The sequence below is a fragment of the Culex quinquefasciatus genome, chromosome 1, assembly GCF_015732765.1.
Source record: "Culex quinquefasciatus strain JHB chromosome 1, VPISU_Cqui_1.0_pri_paternal, whole genome shotgun sequence".
In the NCBI taxonomy this organism is placed as follows: Eukaryota; Metazoa; Arthropoda; class Insecta; order Diptera; family Culicidae; genus Culex; species Culex quinquefasciatus.
In genome coordinates this window covers 21,140,367-21,161,979 of record NC_051861.1, presented here as the reverse complement: position 1 = coordinate 21,161,979, position 21,613 = coordinate 21,140,367, and the positions used below count along the sequence as shown (strand labels likewise).

At 36.7% G+C, this 21,613-nt stretch overlaps 1 protein-coding gene across 2 annotated transcripts in view; it reads right to left on the bottom strand.

The window, feature by feature from the left end:
• Nucleotides 1-21,170, bottom strand: part of LOC6051539 — a 55,224-nt gene extending 34,054 nt beyond the window's left edge. For both annotated transcript variants that reach the window (XM_038249227.1, XM_038249228.1), the window contains exons 1-2: nucleotides 20,861-21,170; nucleotides 1,767-2,485 (exon numbers count right to left, since the gene is read on the bottom strand). In XM_038249227.1, coding sequence (XP_038105155.1) covers nucleotides 1,767-1,848 — 82 coding nt within the window. In that variant the 5' untranslated portion in view covers nucleotides 1,849-2,485; nucleotides 20,861-21,170. The remainder of the gene's footprint in view (nucleotides 1-1,766; nucleotides 2,486-20,860) is intronic.
• Nucleotides 21,171-21,613: the final 443 nt, after the last annotated feature.

Here is a 21,613-nt window from a genome sequence, read left to right as displayed (position 1 = left end):
AAAATAGTATAAAAAATAGTAATTTTCCTGCGGGGGAAAGCAATCTATTTATGTAAGGAAGTACGACTTGTTATGCTTGACCGTCGCGAGCATAATTAATAGTAAACGAGTTTTATGTAGGGGAGAGTGGGGAGACTTGATCCCCGGGGAGACTTGACCCCAAGCCTATATCTCGTCAGCATGTGGGTAAAACAATTAGATTTGTTCTAGAAAGTTGTGCGAAATTGACTAAAACTCATTGTAGAAAACAAAGAAAAAAAAATAAAAAATGTTTAGATTGAGTTACACACATTTTTCGAAGAAGTGCTGCAAAAAACTTCCAAGAGATCTTTTTTCTTTGTTTTGATAAGTATAGAAACCACTCAAAAATTATTCAAAAAAATATTTTTTATACATGAATTGTTTGATAAACATATGAACTCCAAAACCCTTACACATTTGACGTTAAATTTATCGTCATACTATTTTTACAATCAATTGTTTAAAAAAGTGCGTTTAGGGAGACTTGATCCCTGCATTTTTACAGTCACTGGAATCAGCCTCAAGATTAAATAATTTGGCTGGGTTTTCGTACATAGTTTCCTTCAGTATAGTTGTACATAACTAACTGCAGTTTGAACCATTTTTCAAAAGTTTTGTAAACAAAAATGACCAGCTGTTGTAAACGTGCTCAATTTTGGTCTAAAAAAGAAAATTTTAAGTTATTAAATATTTTACATGCTAAACTTGTTATATTTTGAACACAAACGTACAGGTTTGATGTGAAATTGCTGTATCTTATAGAAAATTAAAAGTTTGGATTAATAAGAAACATTTTGCTTAAGATTTCTTCAAAATGTTGAAAGGGGGATCAAATTACCCCCAACATTTTGAAAAGGCCGGTTTAAAATATTTTTTTAAAACGCTTGTCATTATTCTAAGAGTTTATCTGATGAAATACCCTTATCAGCCAAACATAGTTGAATGTTTAAGCTTTCAATTCATGCAAAAAGATCATAGTTTTGTGAGAAATTGACAGAGTTATGTGCGATACAAAAAAAGGGGATCAAGTCTCCCCACTCTCCCCTACATATTCAACAGCGATAAAAGCAATGAACCAAAGTGATAGACTGCGTGGCATCGTTGGCATGCTTGGCTTAAGTTAACGCCTTATCTACCTGCTGATGACGGTAATGGTTATAATTAGTAGTAGGAAGGTTGATATTTCAATTAGAAACTGTCACAGCCATCTGTTTTTCAGTTGCCACCGCAAGCTGGTGCCTTTCATTTTATAACAATTTTGAAATACATGACACGGTAAACTGCTGAGTCTCCCCTCCCACTAACATTTAAACACAAGATCCTCTGTAATTATTAAGTCAAATGTAATTACACAAGCCGACTCGGTCCTAACCAGGTCCCAGTACCGAAAAGGATCTAATAAAAATAATTTTATGAAAAAAAAACTGCTGAGTCCCAAAGAAAACTTTCAAAGTCACTTTTTCAAAATCCATCCCACTCCAGCGAAACTTATTTGAGGATACCATGGAGGTTTCCCCTTGTCCCCTTAAAAAAGTAGAGTATCAGTATTTCTCGTCTTCAAAACATGATTTTCTTGTCCCTGTTGTAGAGATGGGAGTTGCCGGGGTTTCAATCGAGCAACAAGATGCAAGAACAAGGTCGGAATGAATTTAAAATAATTTTGGCAAAAATCAAATCAAGGAAGTCAAAAATGTTTTGCGAAATAAATACTTTTAAATAGTAAAAAAAAAGAAACTTCATCTCACCTGAGAATAACAAGTGTTCCGCTCGGACGAACCCTACGATCAGCAGCAGAATGGTCATGCACATGTTGTATTCATTTTGCATGTTTTGTCCCCGGACGTGTATCCTGGCGGTCCCACCAAGCTGGACCTTCCACAACTCCTTCTTCTACCTTGGGCGACCTTTGACCGCAGTGGCGTCTTCTTCTTCCTCCTGGGCTACAGACACTGTGCTACTCTGCTCGATTTTTCACGTTGTTTTCTTCTCGTGATTGTTTCTCTAAATCACATTCAGATGGTGCTGTCCGTTGTGTTTTCGGCTCTTTGGTGACCCGCAATTCCATTTCACTTCATTTTATTCCTTTCTTAATTTCCTCTAGCAAACACACCTCACTAAACAACATTTTTTTTTGCTCCTCCTTTTACATCTCATTTACATCGCGTTAGTTGACTTTATTCATCCTGGGGCGGCGATTCCCATCTTTCTCCAAGCTCGTCGAGGTTATGTCGAGCAGCTTCCCTAACCTCACTTTTCCTACTCTTGTTTGTCAATTGTTGCGCTGGAATTCGGCTTTACCGCAGGCATCATTTGCATTTTCCGCGCGCGCTACTCTGCCAAACTTTGGCCGGAAAACCGTTGTACAGCTGAGCAGGGGAAGTTCACTTTCATACGGCGACGCACGACTTTTGGAGGTTAGGTTCTTCGTGACGTCCGTGTTTGGCGCGGCGCGGTCTACAGTTGTCTGAAAAGAATTGAACAAAACAAGAGACAAATATTAAATGTTATTTCCTGCTGGTTGATTCGAAGTTGATGATAACGATAGGGAAATACTGAAAATCATAAAAAGGTTATGAATCCCGCTCATTGTAAAGAAAAACAGATCGGGGATATGTCCCACTGGGATCGTAAAGTGATACGATCGGAACATTTTTGCAGAGCGAAATAAATTAAAGGTAATGATCGAGCAATTCAAGCTGCCAATAAATTCTTTTGCATAAGAAGTTTTTCACTTTCATAAATTAAAATAAAAAAAACAGCAAATGACCGATTCGTTCGTGACGGGACAACGTTTGTACGCATATGTTTTCAGTTTTTTGCTGTTAACTTTAACATCCGTGAGAAAAGTTACCAATATTTATACAAATTTGGAAAGTACATTAAATTTTGAATAAGATTCACTCCAGCAAATATTTAAAAACACAAAGTTTGAGTCAAGTGAGATACAAATGTAGCGTGACGGGACAACATCGTACAATTGGATCATTTTGATTTTTATACACAAAAGTGAAGAACTCTGCTCTCCTAGTAAGTGTTTGAAAAAACCTTTTTCTATAGTTGTTTCTAAATTGAAAAACGAAGATTTTGCTTCGTGGACCGCCCAATTTCGTAAAATTTTGTTGATTTGACAGGTACTTCTTTTCGTGACGGGACAACGCAGATATTTTGCAAAAGAGGGTTTTGCTCGCGTTGTCCCGTCACGAAATGAAGCAATTGTGAAAATCTCTACTGACTAGTAAACTTTAACTGATTTAGGGTCGCTGAGCTCGAATATGACTCCTAGAATACTCCAAAGTATTCAGGTAATGTGCAATCCAAGATAGCGGCCAATATGGCGTTGCTAGAATATTCGATATTTTATAAAGAAATGTTACCGGCAATGAGCAGGTCAAATTCAACAAAGGGTTGCTGAACTCGAATATGAGTCCTAGAATATTCCAAAATACTCAGGGAATGTGAAATCCAAGATGGCGGCCAAAATGGCGAAGCTCGAAAATTTGATTTTTTTTTCAGATGTGTAACATGCAATCAACGGTTCAAATTCAACTAATTTGGGGTCGCTGAACTTGAATATGTGCCATAGAATACTCCAAAGTACTCAGGGAATGTGCAATCCAAGATGGCGTCCAATATGGCGAAGCTAAAAAAAGATATTTTTTCAGATATGTAACGAGCAATCACGGATCAAATTTAACTAATTTGGAATCGCTGAACTTTAATATGAGCCATATAAAACTACAAAGTATTAAGGGAATGTGAAATCCAAGATGGCGGCCAATATGGCGAAGCTCGAAAATTTGCTTTTTTTTCAGATGTGTAACATGCAATCAACGGTTCAAATTCAACTAATTTGGGGTCGCTGAACTTGAATATGTGCCATAGAATACTCCAAAGTACTCAGGGAATGTGCTATCCAAGATGGCAGCCAATATGGCGAAGCTAGAAAATTGAATTGCATTCCCTGAGTACTTATTTATTTATTTGTCACCGTATTTGGCATTATGCCGCACAGACTGTTCTAAGGATTTTAGAATATTCAAAGGATTATATTCGAGTTCAGCATCCTCAAATTAATTAAATGTGACCTGTTGACTGCCTGTTACTTTTCTGTATAAAAATTTCCAATATTCTAGGTTCGCCATCTTGGCCGCCATCTTGGATTGTACATTCCCTGAGTACTTTGGAGTATTATATGGCTCATATTCGAGTTCAGCGATCCCAAATTAGTTAAATTTGACTAGTTGATTGAACTTTAAAATCCTTTTATGGTGGTTTTTCCATTCAGTCGACATATTAGACGCCATATTGAATATCTCGCCTCCCTTTGAGACTCAGGAAAATCAACAGGCAAATTTGGATTCAGGAGGGTTGATTTAGTCTAGATCGATCAAAAACTGGCCTGTTACACGTTTTGCTTCTAGACACGAAAAATGAGCATCTTTTTTTTTTTTAAATTCGTGCCTTGACCAAAAAACGGGGCGTGACGGGACAACGCAAAATTGCGTCAGTCGTAACTCTGGTTCCTTTTAACCAATTTTCGATTTCTAATAAGCATTTTAAAGGGGTTTTCGAGTACGAAGAGAATCCAAAATATGATGCAAATCCGATTTCAAGAACGATTGCAAATTAAACAATTGTCATTTTTCGTGACGGAACAACGCTTCCATATACCCCCTTTTAAAATGTCCTGTATAATTTTATACCTACAGAATCTGCTTTTGTCGAAAAGAGGGCTTTTAAAAGAGTCATTTTACTATAAAATTCCGTTTAGAATGATTAAATATCTGCATTCCATCGTTTGATTTGAGCAATTATTTAAAAAAGTTGGGAAAATTAAAAATTTTCAGCGTTTATACATTTTACAACTTCTGCTCACAGATTTGTTTAGAATAAGAACTTTGGTGTGGAAATATGTGTTTTGTGTGGTTCAAATAGTTGGAAAACATGGAAAATTATCAGAACCATCCAAAGTTCAACTTGAAAAAATGACTGCTTGGTAAACAAGTGCTAAGAATCGGTCAAATACTCTTCATATCATGAAAAATGGATTTCCCGGTAAACTTTGCACGTTATCGACTACTTAACCGACTGCCAAAGTCCGTGGCACTTACCCAAACAAACAAAAATACCTTAATAAACCCGCAGTGTGGGTGATTTCCTGGATGATTTCAAAGTGAAAACTGCAGGATTTGCTATAATAAAGTAAGCAAAATATCTGCCACGGTCGCCAAAATGTGTAGCCGCAAACTGCCTCCAGGAAATCACCCACCACGTGGGAGTAATCACGGACCGCGACGTGCTTCTTGCTTGTCCGCTTGCTGAGATGCGACTGCCCGACTGACAGCCGCAAGCTCCCTGACTGAAAAGTCCGTCAGACGTATGTCGTTTGTCGTCCGTGCAATTGTACGACGTCGCTCGACAATGTCGTGCGACTTTCGCGCGAATGTCATACGTTTTTGCACCAAAATGTCGTATTTGTCGTGCGATCGATGATCGAAATTGTACGACATTGTCGTACGACATTCGACCGACGTCGCACGGTTTTGTTATTTAGAATGTCGTGCTATTGTCGTGTGCTGTCATTTCGGATTTTTAGGTTATGTTGCAGTTGAAAAAAACTGTTGTTTTGTTTTTATTGTTTTTTTTTTTATTTCAACTGTCAAAATTTCAAAAAAATATTTACTTGTTCACTTAATTTCATTTGCGGATCGCCGATTCTTCTCCAACTTTGCTTCCTTCGGGATTTGCCTTGACCGCAGCTTCCGGCTTGGATGTTGGAGGCGGCCGTGGCAGCATCTTGGCCGTGTTGGACTTTTGCTCCTCGACGCGCTGATCAAAACCCGGATGCGACACCTTGGCGACGATCTTGAACCTCCGACGGATTGATGTTTACCGGAGTACGAGAGGCTGCTTCCTTGGGTTCTACGGAAGCCACGCGGGACCACACGGGGACGCATGGTTTCCGGCAGGATCAGATCAGAATATGTTTGTTGCCTGAAAAAATATAACATCAATCAACAATTGGCAAGAATTTTCTAAATTAAATTCAGAATTCAATAATAATAATAATAAAATTTCAAAACAATACAATTTCAAATATGTAATATTCAAATATTTTGTAACTATAAAAGAAAAACTATTTTTTTTTATTCTCGCTTACTTTTACAAAATGTCCTATGTACATAGAAAACCCATGGCGCATTGTTTTTTTAAAAAGAATTCTAATTGAAGACATCTTAAAAATTTAAATTTAAAAACGTATAAAACTCAAATTACTGTAAATTGTACCAAATTTGAGAATTCTAAAAATATTTAATGATCAAACGTTTACAAATTTCAGCATCATCATCTCATCATCAAATTCTAAAATTCTAAAATTCTAAAATTCTAAAATTCTAAAATTCTAAAATTCTAAAATTCTAAAATTCTAAAATTCTAAAATTCTAAAATTCTAAAATTCTAAAATTCTAAAATTCTAAAATTCTAAAATTCTAAAATTCTAAAATTCTAAAATTCTAAAATTCTAAAATTCTAAAATTCTAAAATTCTAAAATTCTAACTCCTATTTTTCATTAGACCAAAAAAAAATTCAAAAGTTAATAGATTTTAAATTATTCCAATTTTAAAATTTAAGAATTTTTAGATTTTTTTAAAAGAATTTTTAAAAGTTTAAAATATTTAAAAGAAATAAAAACTTTAACATTTTTAAAATTTAAAAAATATATTTTGTAAAATTTTTGTATTTTTTTTTTATTTTTTTTTTTATTTTTAGAATTTTTTTAATTTGTTTTATTTAAAATTATCAAAAATTTAAGATGTGCAAAAAAAAGAGATTTTTTTTATATTTAGAATTTTAAGAAACTTACTAATTTTTAAAATGCGTTGAATTTATAACAAATAGAATTTTTGATAATTTTTATTTAAAAATATAAATTATTTGAATTTTAGCATTTTTTAGAATTTACAATTTTGGAATTTTAGAACATATAATTTTTAGAATTTTAGAATTCAAAATTTCAACTCGTGCGACTAACGTTTTGAGAATTTATGAACTTTATAATGTTAGATTTTTAGTATTTATGAATTGAAAAATTTTGTATTTAAGAATTAGGGAATTTTAATATTTAAATTATTGTCAATTTTAAAATTTTCATATTTTAGAGTTTGTTTTTTTTTAATATTTGAAGACTTTGAGAATTTTAAATTAATGAATTGTATAATTTAAGAATATTAACAATTTGCACAATATCAAGAAATTAAATGAATTTAGAATTTTCAATTTCTTGCATTCTTAAGTTCTGGAATGCTAGAATTTTAAATTAAGAATGAAAAACTTTATAATTCAATTTTACAATTATCAAATCAAATCAGCGTTGAAGTTTTTTTTAAGCATTATTGGATTAAAAAGTTAAGAATTTGTGATGTTCATCTAATTTTTAATTTCGATCGTCCAATCGCACTCCCAGCACACCTCCTCCATCGTTTCTAAAACATGACTCACCAGTTCCATTAGATATGGAGGCAACCTCCCGCGGAAAGTAAAACACCAAACACTAACGGCTTCCTCGATCGCAAACTGGTTCCTTCCCGTCCCGTCTTCCGGAATGGCTCGCCGAGTAATCCATATTTCCCGTCCTCCTCTTCCTCCTATACCGCCACGAAGACCGCAATCTGGAATACAAGACAATTTGATTCGGTTGTCGCCACTCCGGCCGGAACTTTCCGGCAGAAAAAGTAATTCAATCTAGAACACAACTTACCTTTAAACTGGCCAAAATCCTCCCAAAGCCTAAAACCAACAACAATTTGTTCGACTCGGTTGCAATCAAGTCCGAACAAGTTCAACTGAAGAGAACTGTCAAACTGTTTGCGTCGACGATAATCGACGTCGAATTGAAGGTAAATCGATGGAAAAAAACAACGTCGGGCATGTCGAGTGTTTGTCGTACGTTTGTCGTCCTTTCGACCAATCGATATCGAAACGGTAAAATCAAAACCGTGCGACAACTCGTACGACGTGCGACATTTTTCAAACAGGGCTGTCATCGAGTCACTGCGAGAGTGCAATAGGCACTCTCTACATAGACTGGCACGCTCTCATGCGTGTGCCCCACACATATACATTTTACAACTTCTGCTCACAGATTTGTTTAGAATAAGAACTTTGGTGTGGAAATATGTGTTTTGTGTGGTTCAAATAGTTGGAAAACATGGAAAATTATCAGAACCATCCAAAGTTCAACTTGAAAAAATGACTGCTTGGTAAACAAGTGCTAAGAATCGGTCAAATACTCTTCATATCATGAAAAATGGATTTCCCGGTAAACTTTGCACGTTATCGACTACTTAACCGACTGCCAAAGTCCGTGGTAGTGACTTGCAGATATGCTTCTACCATCTCCGGCATCGCTGTCGCAACATTGGTACTGCACTTCTCCATCCAGAGATGGAAAGTAAAGTTGCAGCTCGGCAAGATTGATGACTGCAAAACTGCACTGAACTGTTTTATAATAAGATATTGAACGCAGAATGCAATTTCCTTCCCGCAGTAACTCCTGCTGCGCGCCGGAACTAATTCGCTGTTGATCTGTTTAGAAAATTTCACTTTCATCCAATTCCGAGGGACGCCCAGCAATGCACCTGCAAATCCAGTTTTGCCCGATGCAATCAGGCGAAGAATTTGCTCGGCACGCGATCATCAAATATCTCAATTTAAGCTGTACCAGCAGTGGCTGTGGCATACCAAGCTATGAATCAAATTCGTAAAATCTGTGAACAAAAATCATTTTAAACCAACGCGCTGCAATCGATCCCATTAAGTTAAGTTCCCATCACTGATCCCCCCTCGGACACCATCTCCGTCATCGGAACCAGCTACCTGTTCGATTTGATTCATGGCTTTATGATTCCGGCAGATTAGCGTTGGCCCCGCGGGGTCTCCACTTGATGGTCGCGCAAAGTTCCCCCCCTTTTTCTCTTAAATCGGTGGCCCCCGGAGTCCACTCAATCTCTTTGGTGCGCTTTTTGCTCCACGCCTGGAAGGCAGGTTTGGACAGGGACGGGGACAGGTGGCAGGTACTCATTGTGCTATTGAAAATTTAATTCACCAATTACCGGGTGGTGTGCCGAAGCGTTGCGCTCAAGTGATGTACTACAAGACGGAGGAACGAGTGTGCGCGCGCGCTCGACGTTAATTCAAGGTGCTGTCAGGTGCATAGGACAACAGACGTATGTCAATAAAAAGAGGCTTTTATCAAAGGATTTGTTGCAATAACATGAAATTTTTTTTTTACATTAAAAATACTGTCAGTTATATATATATTTTCAAACACCTTGTGTTTCCCAATCTAATCTAATCTAATCAAACCCTAGCGCAACCAATCTTTTGAAGGGATGCTGATGAGTGCCTTAGGTTAGATTACGCCTAGCACTCTTCTTGTAACATTTGTAGTGCCCCATTACATTGGAATGCATTGAAACATCACAAGCGTTAAAGCGGCCAGGCCTACTGCGTAAAGTCGTATTGCAGAGACATGATTCGTTCAAAGTGGGTTGAGTTTGAGCACAGAGTGTTCGAACAACAACACAATTCTGAATCGACAGGGGAGGAAGACACTATTTGCCGTGGTTCTAACTGCACAACTCGCTCAATTTTTAATACCTTTTGTTGGCTTTTTATTTAAATAATTTTGCTTTAAAATAAATAGGCACAACCGATTTTGTCCTTATTAATTTAAATTTAAACGAAAATATACCGTCAGTGGGGGTGACATCGGGGGTGAAATTCGGCCAAAGTGATTTTTTAAGGATTTTGCAATTTCTCCGGTTCTTCTCAATGAAACAATGGAACAAGTAACGCTGTTGGGTGACTTGTTTTGATCCTTTCTTTGTATTTGATCATAATTTTAGTTTCATTTGACCCAATCTAACCTACGCTAAGGGAGTGATATTGAGACAATTTTCAAATGATTGGCATTTATGGTAGAATTCATCAAATTCCAACATATTTTGAGAAAATGATGGTAAACTTTCTTAGAACAATCCTACGCAAAAAGTTTTTTGATATCATTAAAATTGTTTTTGTTATTTAGAAATTACGAGAGATTTATCGTTTTTTAACACATAATTATCCCCACTGATGATACGAGGTTTTCTAAATAGTGTACAATTGATTGCACCGCATTTTTAGTGGATATTTGATAACATGACAACCTTATCTAAAAACGTTTGAGCAGTTTTCTAAAATTTTGCAAAAAAAAGTTAATAATTTTTGTATTTTTTATTGGGATGAAACTTTGTCCATCGATTTCTTAGGTCCAAATAAACCATTTTGCAACATTGATTGCTCCATGCATATTGAGGGCTGTCTATAGAAAAGTGCTTTGCCATGTCTGATCGATTTGGTGTCTTCGGAAAAGTTTTCGGGTATGATTAGAAATAATCGGAAAAAATAGGTAAGTGGGGTAATAGTAGTTTAAACAACAAGTTGCAAAAAGAGGATTTTTTCAGCACTAGTCGTACATTTATCCAACGAGGTTCACCGAGTTGGATAAATACGAAGAGTGCTGAAAAAATCAAGTTTTGGAACGAGTTTCATACAACGTTTTTTGCAATTCCAAAAAACACACACTGAGTGAAATTTTATGTCAAATTTTCATTTTTTTTTTTGTCAATAAATCGTTTGAATCAAAAAAATGTTGAAAAGTGTTACTTTTCGAAACAAGTGCTGAAAAGTTCAACTTTTCAGCACCCATTTGAGTGCTGAAAAGTAGAACTTTTCAGCATTTATTTTGAAAAGTGTTGCTATTCGATTCTGTTATTTTTGGTACAGAAAAGTAGGCTATTTCGTCGTTCAAGAATGACAGGAAAAGTAAGTAGTTTCACGACGGAATTGCAAAAATACCATTTTTACATTTAACTTTTTATTACAAAAACCAATTTTGACAAACCCTCTTCGATTTTTTTAATTTTTTGATATTTTGTTTTAAAGTTCTAACTCTTGTCCTATAGGGTACGACGGACGTTTAGTTTTTGGCCAGGTAATGATTTAATTTTAGAAAAAATAGTGATTTTCGGAAATTTTCGGAAGTTTACCCAAAAATGCTTCCAAGAATAATTTATGGATGTATAATGAACTTGGAATCAAAAAGTTCCTTGGAAATGGTCAACCTTTTGGAAATTGGTCAACCTATTGAAAAATATTTTTCAAAACCTGATCTACATATCAAAAGAGCCTATTAATTTGATAAAACTTCTCACGAGTTGCGCTTTTTAACATTTTCTTTCACCCTTAAAATTGAAGTCAATAGTTTTCAAGATATAATCGATTGAAATATTTTCATTCTTTATAAAATCTAGATTTTTCAAAAGGTCTTATAATCATATGAAACACAATAGCATATAGGATCTTTAAAAAAAACTCTGGAATTGTAGAACATTTCCTCAGCTTTACAAATATATTTTTTCAGAGATAAATTACTATTTTTTCAAAAAATCATAAGACCGTTGCACATATTTTTGGAAGTTTATGACCCTCGGCTCTGATCAAACTTTGAAAAATATTTGCAACGGCCTAACTAAAAACAAAACGTCCGTCATACCCTATATGTAACCTACTTTTTGTCCACTAAAGCCAATTAAAACATGAAAAAAAATCTAGGTTAAAGTCGAACCATGAAAATAAAAATTAGTCGTTGTGTTAATTTAAAATGCAGTCAATTATAAAAAAATACTAAACTTAAATTTTATGTCAATAGTAAGAAAATTGAAAACCACGAAAAAAAAATCGATTCGAAAATGATTCGAGCTCCATACAAACCTTCGGATAATCGAACTTCGGATAATCGAGGCTTCGGATTAGGTGTCCAGAAAAGGTCCGACCTGTGATGACACTATACTTTCCCGTTACTAAGCAGTTGATTGCTGAAGAGAAACAATCACCAGTTGTTTTGATCCGAGTCGGAGAATGAACTCATGACCTACTGCTTACGAGGCGGAAGCGTTAACACCGGGCTACCTGGCTCGGTCACAACGCTCTTGGGTCAACCCGATCATCCTACTCTCAAGTCTCACAAGCTTAATGTCAACCCTTGCTGTAAAATCCGCATCCGCTTTAATTGTTCGCGTTAATCGCACGGTAAAACATCCGGATGAAGAGTGATCCTGCTGATTCGTCCATCAACAAAGTTGTGTCCGTGTCCAGCTGTCACAGCACGACCGCGCGCGTATCTTTCCAACTCAATCAATCTTGCAAACACTTCAAGCTTGGCTATTAGTTCCACCTCAGCAGTGCAGTGCAGTGCAGCGCTATCGTGTCAGGTCCAGTTGTTTCTGCTGCTGACTCTTGGCGGCCCGCGTAGACATGGTCAAGAGGGTTGGTATCGGCATGCATTCTGCAAAGGGCTTCTCGTCTCGCTTTTTTTTGCCACCGCTCTTATCCAATCCCAACAGGAACTTGCGGAGACTCTAATTCAACGGCTGAGTTTTTCAATTACCTCTCGCAACAAATTACGACTGTTGTCCGACAACACGGGGAGGCCGTCTAAAGTGTCGTTGGTGACTCGCGGCGTGTGCCGGCAGTCCATCAAATCAACATCCGACCTGGCCCCTACCACCCTTTCCACCTCTAACTGAATTGACTTAAGATAACGACCTTTTGATTGCGACCAGCAGCAGGTCGACATTGTTCCACGTTGGCCCGGGACAGTTGTGCAAATTGAAAGTGAAATGAACCGCCCGTCGGACTAGCCGTGATGAAGCCACCTACGACATCCCCATCCCCATGGGTTGGAACCCCCTGGAGTTGGTCGAAATGACCATCATCAACGTCTTGACCGCCATCGCTGCTGCGGTGATGGGAGATGTGTTATTCAATAGGTCATTGTTACAAGGTAGTTGCCACTTGTCGTATCCGCGGTGGATGTCTTCTTGAAGAATGTATTGTCCGGGGGGTTCAGCGAAAGTGCTGCTGCAGTGTTTGAGCAAACATAACATGTACGTACAACACATGTGTGCGGTAACGGTAATGATATGATGCACAGATAAAGGGGAACAATTGCGACGGGTTTAATCAATTTTGTGTGGACGGCCTTTCACGTAGTTGGGTTTTGCAAAAGGTAGCGTTTTGAGGAATCTGCCATCCATGGTGTCATACGATAAAAAGCTTGTTTCGTAATACAAGTAGTAGATAAAGGAAAAATACCTATCGGTGTAAATTTTATAGTTTATAACATCAAATTTGTTTTCTCTACTTTTGAATTAAAGAAAATGTGTAAAAATACAAATTAAATGCCCATTAGGATGGCTCGAGGTGGTGATTTGCAAACTTTGCGCATTGCATTTCAATTTTGTATGGGAATTAGTATGGAAACAGTAGTTTATGCAACAAGTTGCAAAAAGAGGATTTTTTCAGCATGAGCCGTACATTTATCCAACGAGGTTCACCGAGTTGGATAAATACGAAGAGTGCTAAAAAAATCAAGTTTTGCAACGAGTTCCATACAACATTTTTTGCAATTCCAAAAAACACACACTGAGTGAAATTTTAAGTCAAATTTTAATGTATTTTGTGAATAAATCGTTTAAATCAAATAAATGTTGAAAAGTGTTACTTTTCGAAACAAGTGCTGAAAAGTGTTGCTATTCGATTCTGTTATTTTTTGATACAGAAAAGTAGGCTATTTCGTCGGAGTTGCTTTGGAGAATTTGAACCGTGCGCGTCGCGATTATCACGCAGGATTTCTGTTGCCGCTTCCGTCTTTGTTTTCCCCCCGATTGTGTGTGTATTTCGACCCGGGTGATTTCGCGAATGTTTGACAGTTGCTTTGGAGAATTTGAACGGTGCGCGTCGCGGTCATTACGCAGGATTTTCGTTGCCGTTTCCGATTGTGTGTATTTTTCGGTCCGGGCGGTTTCGCGTTTTCGCATTTTATTTGGTTTCCCGAGCATGGGTAAATAACAAGGGAAATGCGTAATAATACCTTTCTCTGGTATCAATACCAAATTTTGGTATTCCTGGACCCTTTAAAATTTGTCTTAAGGATTATACAAGAGCAAAATGTGGTATCATACCAATTTAAGGTATTGTTTTGATATTGCAAAATTGCAGAATTTGTCAATGATCGAACACCACATTTTGGTATTCTTTTGGTATTACAGTATTTTATCAGATTCCTCTGAAACTATGGGAAAATTTTGACCAATTTTGACAAAATAATTAATTTTGCGCTAAAATCATGTCTCAAAGCGAATGCTTTCATTCAAAACCGGAAATTTCAAACTTGATTTTAAACATTTTTGATATACCCCCTACAGAAATGACCTGAAATTGTGGAAAATTTTCTAAGTCAGGATGGCACATATTGGTATTATTTTGGTATTTAAGTGTTTTATCAAATTCCTCTGAAACTATGGAAAAATTTTGACCAATTTTGACAAAATAATTAATTTTGCGCTAAAATCATGTCTCAAAGCGAATGCTTTCATTCAAAACCGGAAATTTCAAACTTTATTTTAAACATTTTTGATATACCCCCTACAGAAATGACTTGAAATTGTGGAAAATTTTCTAAGTCAGGATGGCACATTTTGGTATTATTTTGGTATTTAAGTGTTTTATCAAATTCCTCTGAAACTATGGGAAAATTTTGACCAATTTTGACAAAATAATTAATTTTGCGCTAAAATCATGTCTCAAAGCGAATGCTTTCATTCAAAACCGGAAATTTCAAACTTTATTTTAAACATTTTTGATATACCCCCTACAGAAATGACTTGAAATTGTGGAAAATTTTCTAAGTCAGGATGGCACATTTTGGTATTATTTTGGTATGTAAGTGTTTTATCAAATTCCTCTGAAACTATGGGAAAATTTTGACCAATTTTGACAAAATAATTAATTTTGCGCTAAAATGATGTCTCAAAGCGAATGCTTTCATTCAAAACCGAAAATTTCAAACTTGATTTTAAACATTTTTGATATACCCCCTACAGAAATGACTTGAAATTGTGGAAAATTTTCTAAGTCAGGATGGCACATTTTGGTATTATTTGAATATTGAAAGGTTTCATCAATTTTCTCTGAAACTATGGGAAATTTGTTAACAAATTTTACGAGTTAATTAATTTTGCGCTAAAATGACTTGAAAACCAAAAATGTTAAAGATGATTTTAAAAATTAGTGTGATATACCCACTAATATTTTTTTCAAAAACGTTGAAATATCTCTAAGTCGGAATAACCAAATACTTTGAAAAACGAGTCAATCGACAGATTAATGAATTTTGGTGAATTTCAATTCAGTTTCATTTTAATAATACTTATTTTTAAATCTTGTTATTTTTCAGAAGCTTCAAGAACTTCAAGCACAGGCCGTTCATCAATGACAAATGCATTCGGTGTGGTGAAAAATATCACTAATAACAACATGGAATCATCAGGTGAGTAGATTTGGCTGTTGCATATGAATAATTTCCGTTTTTTTCACTAATTGCAACTGCTGCACTAAAAATGGTATGAAAATACCAAATTTTGGTATTACTTGTTCAAATACCAGCGACCATAATGTGCTCTTGGTTGCCCAGTAATAGATGGTAAAATACCATGAAATCATACCAAAATCATGTATGTGAAAGACCACAGAAATACCAAAATCTGATTTTCCAAGGGCGTGGGAATACCTAAAAATCAAACCGTGACAATACCAAGTTTTGGTATTCAAGCAATGTTCAAAAATCCAGAAGACCTCAACTTGGTATTGAAATGGTTTTATTTTGAGGTATTATTTTACCCTTGGAATAACATGGTTTGGTATTGTTGTGCCCTTACACATACAAGATTTTGGTATGATTTCATGGTATTTTACCATCTATTACTGGGCAACCAAGGGCACATTTTGGTCGCTGTTATTTGCCCAAGTAATACCAAAATTTGGTATTCCCGTGTTATTTACCCCTGCTCGGGTTTATCTTTCCACAGCCGGCTGTCTAAGATTGAATCATTTATGCTAAACTCAACACCAAATAACCGGGAATAATCTCATCCGCATCCTCCGATTGTTTGCCTTGAGAATGCATAATACATCACACCATTAAACAAAATTTATTGATTATTGGGTCGCATCATCATCCTCTATGTTGAATCCTGGCCATTACCCTTACCCACTAACAAAATCCCAAGTAGAAGTAGTTTTCCGGCACACGTGGGGGTGTGGATATCGTATAGAACCCACCCTTGGTAGCAACCTGTGCTAACTAACATTCCCGTCCCAATCCCCCGAGATCTACAAACTGACATGGCGGGCGCCGTTGGTGGCCAATGACTGTTACCTATTTGCTTCAGATCTAGTTTTAATGATCTTGATGTTTTATCTTTTCAACGCATTCATACATGCTGTTGATAAGGGAAACACCACTAGATCGTTCAAGCGTATGGTCGGTTGTATTGATAGCATATTACGGTCCTGTTCAGCAATGGAGAAGGACAACCATGGGTGGTCTCTCATGCTCATGCTCATGCTCAAAAGTAGGCTATTTCGTCGTTCAAGAATGACAGGAAAAGTGAGTAGTTTCACGACGGAATTGCAAAAAGTTTGTTTGTAACATTTCAATTTTATTGGATAGCTAACTTCTATAAAACTTCTTTTCTGAGTTCATTACATGGATAGTTATCCTGTAAGTGAATCCGGTAACTCTTTGTTCTCAAATTTGATGTTGTTGTTTATTTTTAGGGGAAGTTTTTAGAATCATTAAAAAATCCGATTTTGAGCAACAATGTTGTCGGTTTTGAAAACACTTACAGTGAAATCGAATAAAATTGGGTGATTTGGTAACATTACAATGTTTACAAACTCGACAATATAGATACCAGATTTGCTTACAGGGTTTATATTCGTGATCGTAGTTTGGGACAGGTTCTATCTTTTTACGGAACACGTGTCACATGACAGAACACAAGCTATAAAAATTAAATTCAGGGATTACGTACATTAAAAATTACCAAAATTTATGTTTATGAAAATCAACTCACTTGATTGTAAGTTGTAGAGTTTTATTTGAAAGTGTCTTATAAACATAGCAAATCCCGTAGCTTATAGGGCCTTTAAAAAAAAACCAGAATTGTTTTTTCTTAAACTCCTGAATGTTTTATCAACTATTTATTTTCGGGTGTCACAATATCTCGGGACCAAATTAAAAAAAAAATTGAGCTAAGCCTGTTAAAATTTTCCGTGTATAAGACTAAGCCAGATATTGAAATTTCACCTTAACAAAATCATCTGTATCTAAGCAGTTGACTCTGTGGGTTGTTGATCTTCTCGATATCGATATATTCCAGCTATCAATACATTTTTTAGTCCCTTCAAGTAGCATGCTTTGATTTTTCGTTCTATAATTTAATACCTCCCGTTCAGGGAGCACATGACTGCTAATAATTACGGTGGTCACTTTGTAAGCCAATGGATCTGGGTTCAATTCTCAACTGATCCCATCGAGAAAGTTAAGGTCACCCGCGACAGACACGGACGAGGAAACAAAGAGAAACGCAAAAAGTATCTTTTTCGTAACTTTTTCAAAATTTTACATAAAAGTCTCTTTGACACCAAATTTCTATCTCATCACCGTTTCGAACCTCTTTTTTTGCATGCTAAAAAATGAAAGGGGTCGTACCCCCCCTCGGATTCGTGATCAGGGACAAAAGTTACCCACGAAGAGGGGTCGGGCAACTGCTGTGTCAGTTGGCGGAGACAAGAAAATAGTTGTGCTACTGTCATTTTTATGCCTGTTACAGATCTTTTAAAAGCATAAAAAAATAATTAATCAATTTTTCAAGTTTTTAAAGTTAATGTGATTTTACTATATTTTTTTAAATAAAAAAGTAAATTAAAATTTCAGTAGTGTTTAATTTTTTTTAATTTTTTAAGGGTGCACAGCAGCCAAGAAATTTACAAAACGGATAATCTGTACCATTTTGTAGATTAGCTTCCCACAACAAATAATTTGGCATTGAATGTTCAGCGATAAACGCTCTGAACTCACCTTCTAAAGTACATTCGTTTAAGATTTAAATCTACAAGCACCATTACGCCAACAACTGCGATGCCTCATTCACTTTCTTGCAAATCATATCTAATGTAAAGTTAGCAAAAAAGCTCATAAAAATAACGCCACCTTAAAATCGTCGTAAATTACGTAAACTGTTGTGCCATTTTTTGATCAATTAGATAAAACCAACACTTTTTAATGCCCACCCCTCCCCGGTAAGCTAATCCTCTGTGATAACTCATCTAGATAAGCCATCTGGGTAGAGCGCCCAAGAAATGGTCTCCGAAGAAAAACGGCCAAAGTCAACCCGAAGAAGAAAGTGCCCGGCCCCCGACACAATGGGCGCACAACAAAACCTCCCAAGCGTGGGAGTTTTGAATTTGTAAACAAAACGCAAACAGACGCGCAATAGTAGGAGGGCAAGGGGGGTGTTTTGACGAGGTGTAAAGGCATTTTGGGCAAGTGAATGCAGGAGGAAAGCCGGTACACACATGTTACCAGAAAGTGCCGCCCACCATCGGTAAAGTTGTCTCACACATGCAGGTGGTGACGTGTGCTATTGAAAGATTATCTCACGTTGATGAAAGAAGGTTGGTAACACGTGGTGAATTAACATCTTGTTTAGAGGTTTTGTGCGAAAAGGCTCAGATGTATTTTTTATTTGTTACATCAAAAGCATGTACAGTTTTTGGTTGATTTTACCTCAACATATAGACAAAAAAACTGTCATTAAAAAAATGTAAAATCAAATCATCATCAGCGATGGCATAATCATCATCAAAAGAAAATCTCTGGACGTTCATCAAGAGAAAAAATCCAAAGGGAGCATGGCTCTCCTCTCTCGCGCACGAAAGATCGGTAAAAAGAATCAAAATAAATCATCATCTTGATTATTCGGCGGAACATCTTTTTCACTGCTACACCTGCAAGTGTAACGTCACACGTCAAAAAATCACCTGTCACATTTTGTAGATGGGCAATAGGGACGTGGCGTTACATCGTGCTGCCACCTGGTTTTTTTTAAGCGCAAGAGTGTAAAAGTGCTGAGTCATCGTCTAAAAATAGACGGCGTCCTATCTCGCCCAGCAAAATGAAGTCGATAAAGTAGTCGGTTTCGATGAGCAAAAGTGGAAAATGTGGTCTAAAAATAGCGACGCCATCCCCCTATGTGTGTAAACAAATTGAAATAAATATTATTATGTGGTGCTGACCAAGGGAATGGTGGAAACAGAGGAATCACAAATCCGTATAAATAATTTCAAGATTTTTCAGGTGTAAACCGAAAACGCGATCAAAAATCAAAGTGGAAGAATTAGGCTTTTAACTGCTTATTTAATTGTCGGTGTATAGGACGCCGCACTGTTTAATCATTTTCTGACGTCCATTCAATTTTGTAGTCCAAACCCAGTCATTGAATTGGAAAAATAAAATCTTTTTCAAATTTTCTTTTGTTAATTTGTGTGCACCAAGATTGTTTACTTTTTGCTCTTTGGTCTGACAGTCTTGGTCTGACAGATTTGGTCTGTCAGCTTTATCATGGATTTTGGTCTGGTCTAGGCGAGGGATAGGACACAGCACCTTCCTGGTGCTGACAAGGAAATTCACAAAAAAACATCAGCAGATTGATTTTCATGGAGAATTTCGGGAGCGATTATCTTTTGCGTGATTCGCCTCCTCTCTCTTTCGCGGGTGAAGAATGTTCACAAGCGAAATTGATTTTTTGCGATTATTCCATCCCTGGTTATACTCTTAGCGAGTTTTTTTTTTTTCAGATTTCCAAAAACGGTGATTTTAAAAATGCTATGAATATTTGTATTTTTGAGAGCAAAAAAAAAAAAAAAATGTTGTCGAAATTGTAATCATTCTACAAACATTAAAGCTAAAATTATAACATTTGAGCAACGATATAATTTTGTTAAAATGAATGAGGAGTGAAGTAAACGAAAATTAGCCAAGGGGAGAATGGATCAAAAAAGGTTGAGAACCACTGACTAAAACTAATCAAAATTTCTGAAAAAAATTGTCTCCTTCCCTTCAAAACTTTCCCAAATAATTAGGGGGCCACGAGATTGTAGAAATACCCCAGGTATCGTTGGTGAATAAATAAAATTAATACAAAAACGTCTCGTTTTAATCGCTAATTATTTTTCAGGGTCAACTCGGATCGCATTGCACTCTTGGACAAAATTGTAAAGTGTTAAATTTCACATTAAAATCTCACTCTAGACAAAATGTACACACATTTAAGAAAAACTTCAGGGAAAAATCGAACATTTTTCTTTCTCCATATTTTTTTTTTCAAGTATTTCGTTACCTTATTATCCGATTTTGTTCAAAATTGGCACAGATGCTTTATATTGCCTATGGAATTTAGCCAGGTAGTATCACCTAGTATTTTCAGAAATTTCTCATTTTGTTGTCACCCTAATGATTACTATTTTATAAGGCAAAGTGGTAAATGATCCAAAGTATAATATGTTTTCTGTTTTTTTTTTTAAATTAAATTTAACCTGCACTTTAAATCATAATTAAATGTATTTCCTGCACAAGCTGGTTGAACTTCTTGTCAACCCAACCTTCGATCTGGGTCACATTCCAATGTCCAAAAGTGGCACACAAATTTATCTTGAATAATTCAGTTGTTTCTTCCTGTCCAAATTAAAAACTTCACCACCAGGCCAGCCAGTAATCCGATCCCAATTTGTTCGTCTCCCGGCACGTCTCCCCGCCACTTCTCTTGACCCATTCAACCTGCTGACCCGTTCTTCTGATCTGAACGCCACTGCAGTTCGTCCACTTACCGTTCCAGTATCCAGCAACAGATCAGAGTTGATTATCTCGTCGGCTTGGACTTACGAGTAACGATCACTTCCTTCTTCTTTCGTGTAGTTATTGCTGCTCATTACACGCACTTCTTCTAGATGGATCGTCCAAAGTCAGAAGTCAACGAATCCCGCAGCATAAAGCGACTTTCACTCCAGTTGATCCACGGAGATCGTGTCACGCGGAAGCACCGGCCCAGAATTCAGCACTTTTTCCGGTCCGACAATTAAACTTCTTCTTCGACTCGCTTCGTACGCTTTTACGATAAACGGACATCAATTTCACTCCAATCCCATTTATTCGCAACTCTTGGACCTGATCTGGACTTGATCTTCCAGGTCACACACTGCCAATCAAAACGGTTTTAAATACCACTCCGGTCATCAGGCCGAATTAACAACAAACAAAAGCGACCGGTTTGCGACTACCGATCGCTGGACATAACCTCAAGCAGATGCAAATTTAGCGATCGCGATTCCGCGTGTCTTGTTCGTCGAGATTGATCACCGGAACCTGGTCCAGTCCAACTCTTGGAGGCAATAACTCTTCATTGACGAGTCTTCAACCATTCAACCAGGGCCACAAGACACGATCCGACACGCTTCAGAATCGACGACGCGACGCACAGGTTGTGAAGTTCCCACGGCTCTAACGCTCCAACGATCGTGCCCGTTGAAACTGAAAGTTCTTCGACAGTCTGGCTTGTTCCGCTAGCTGAATTCGGAGGCGGC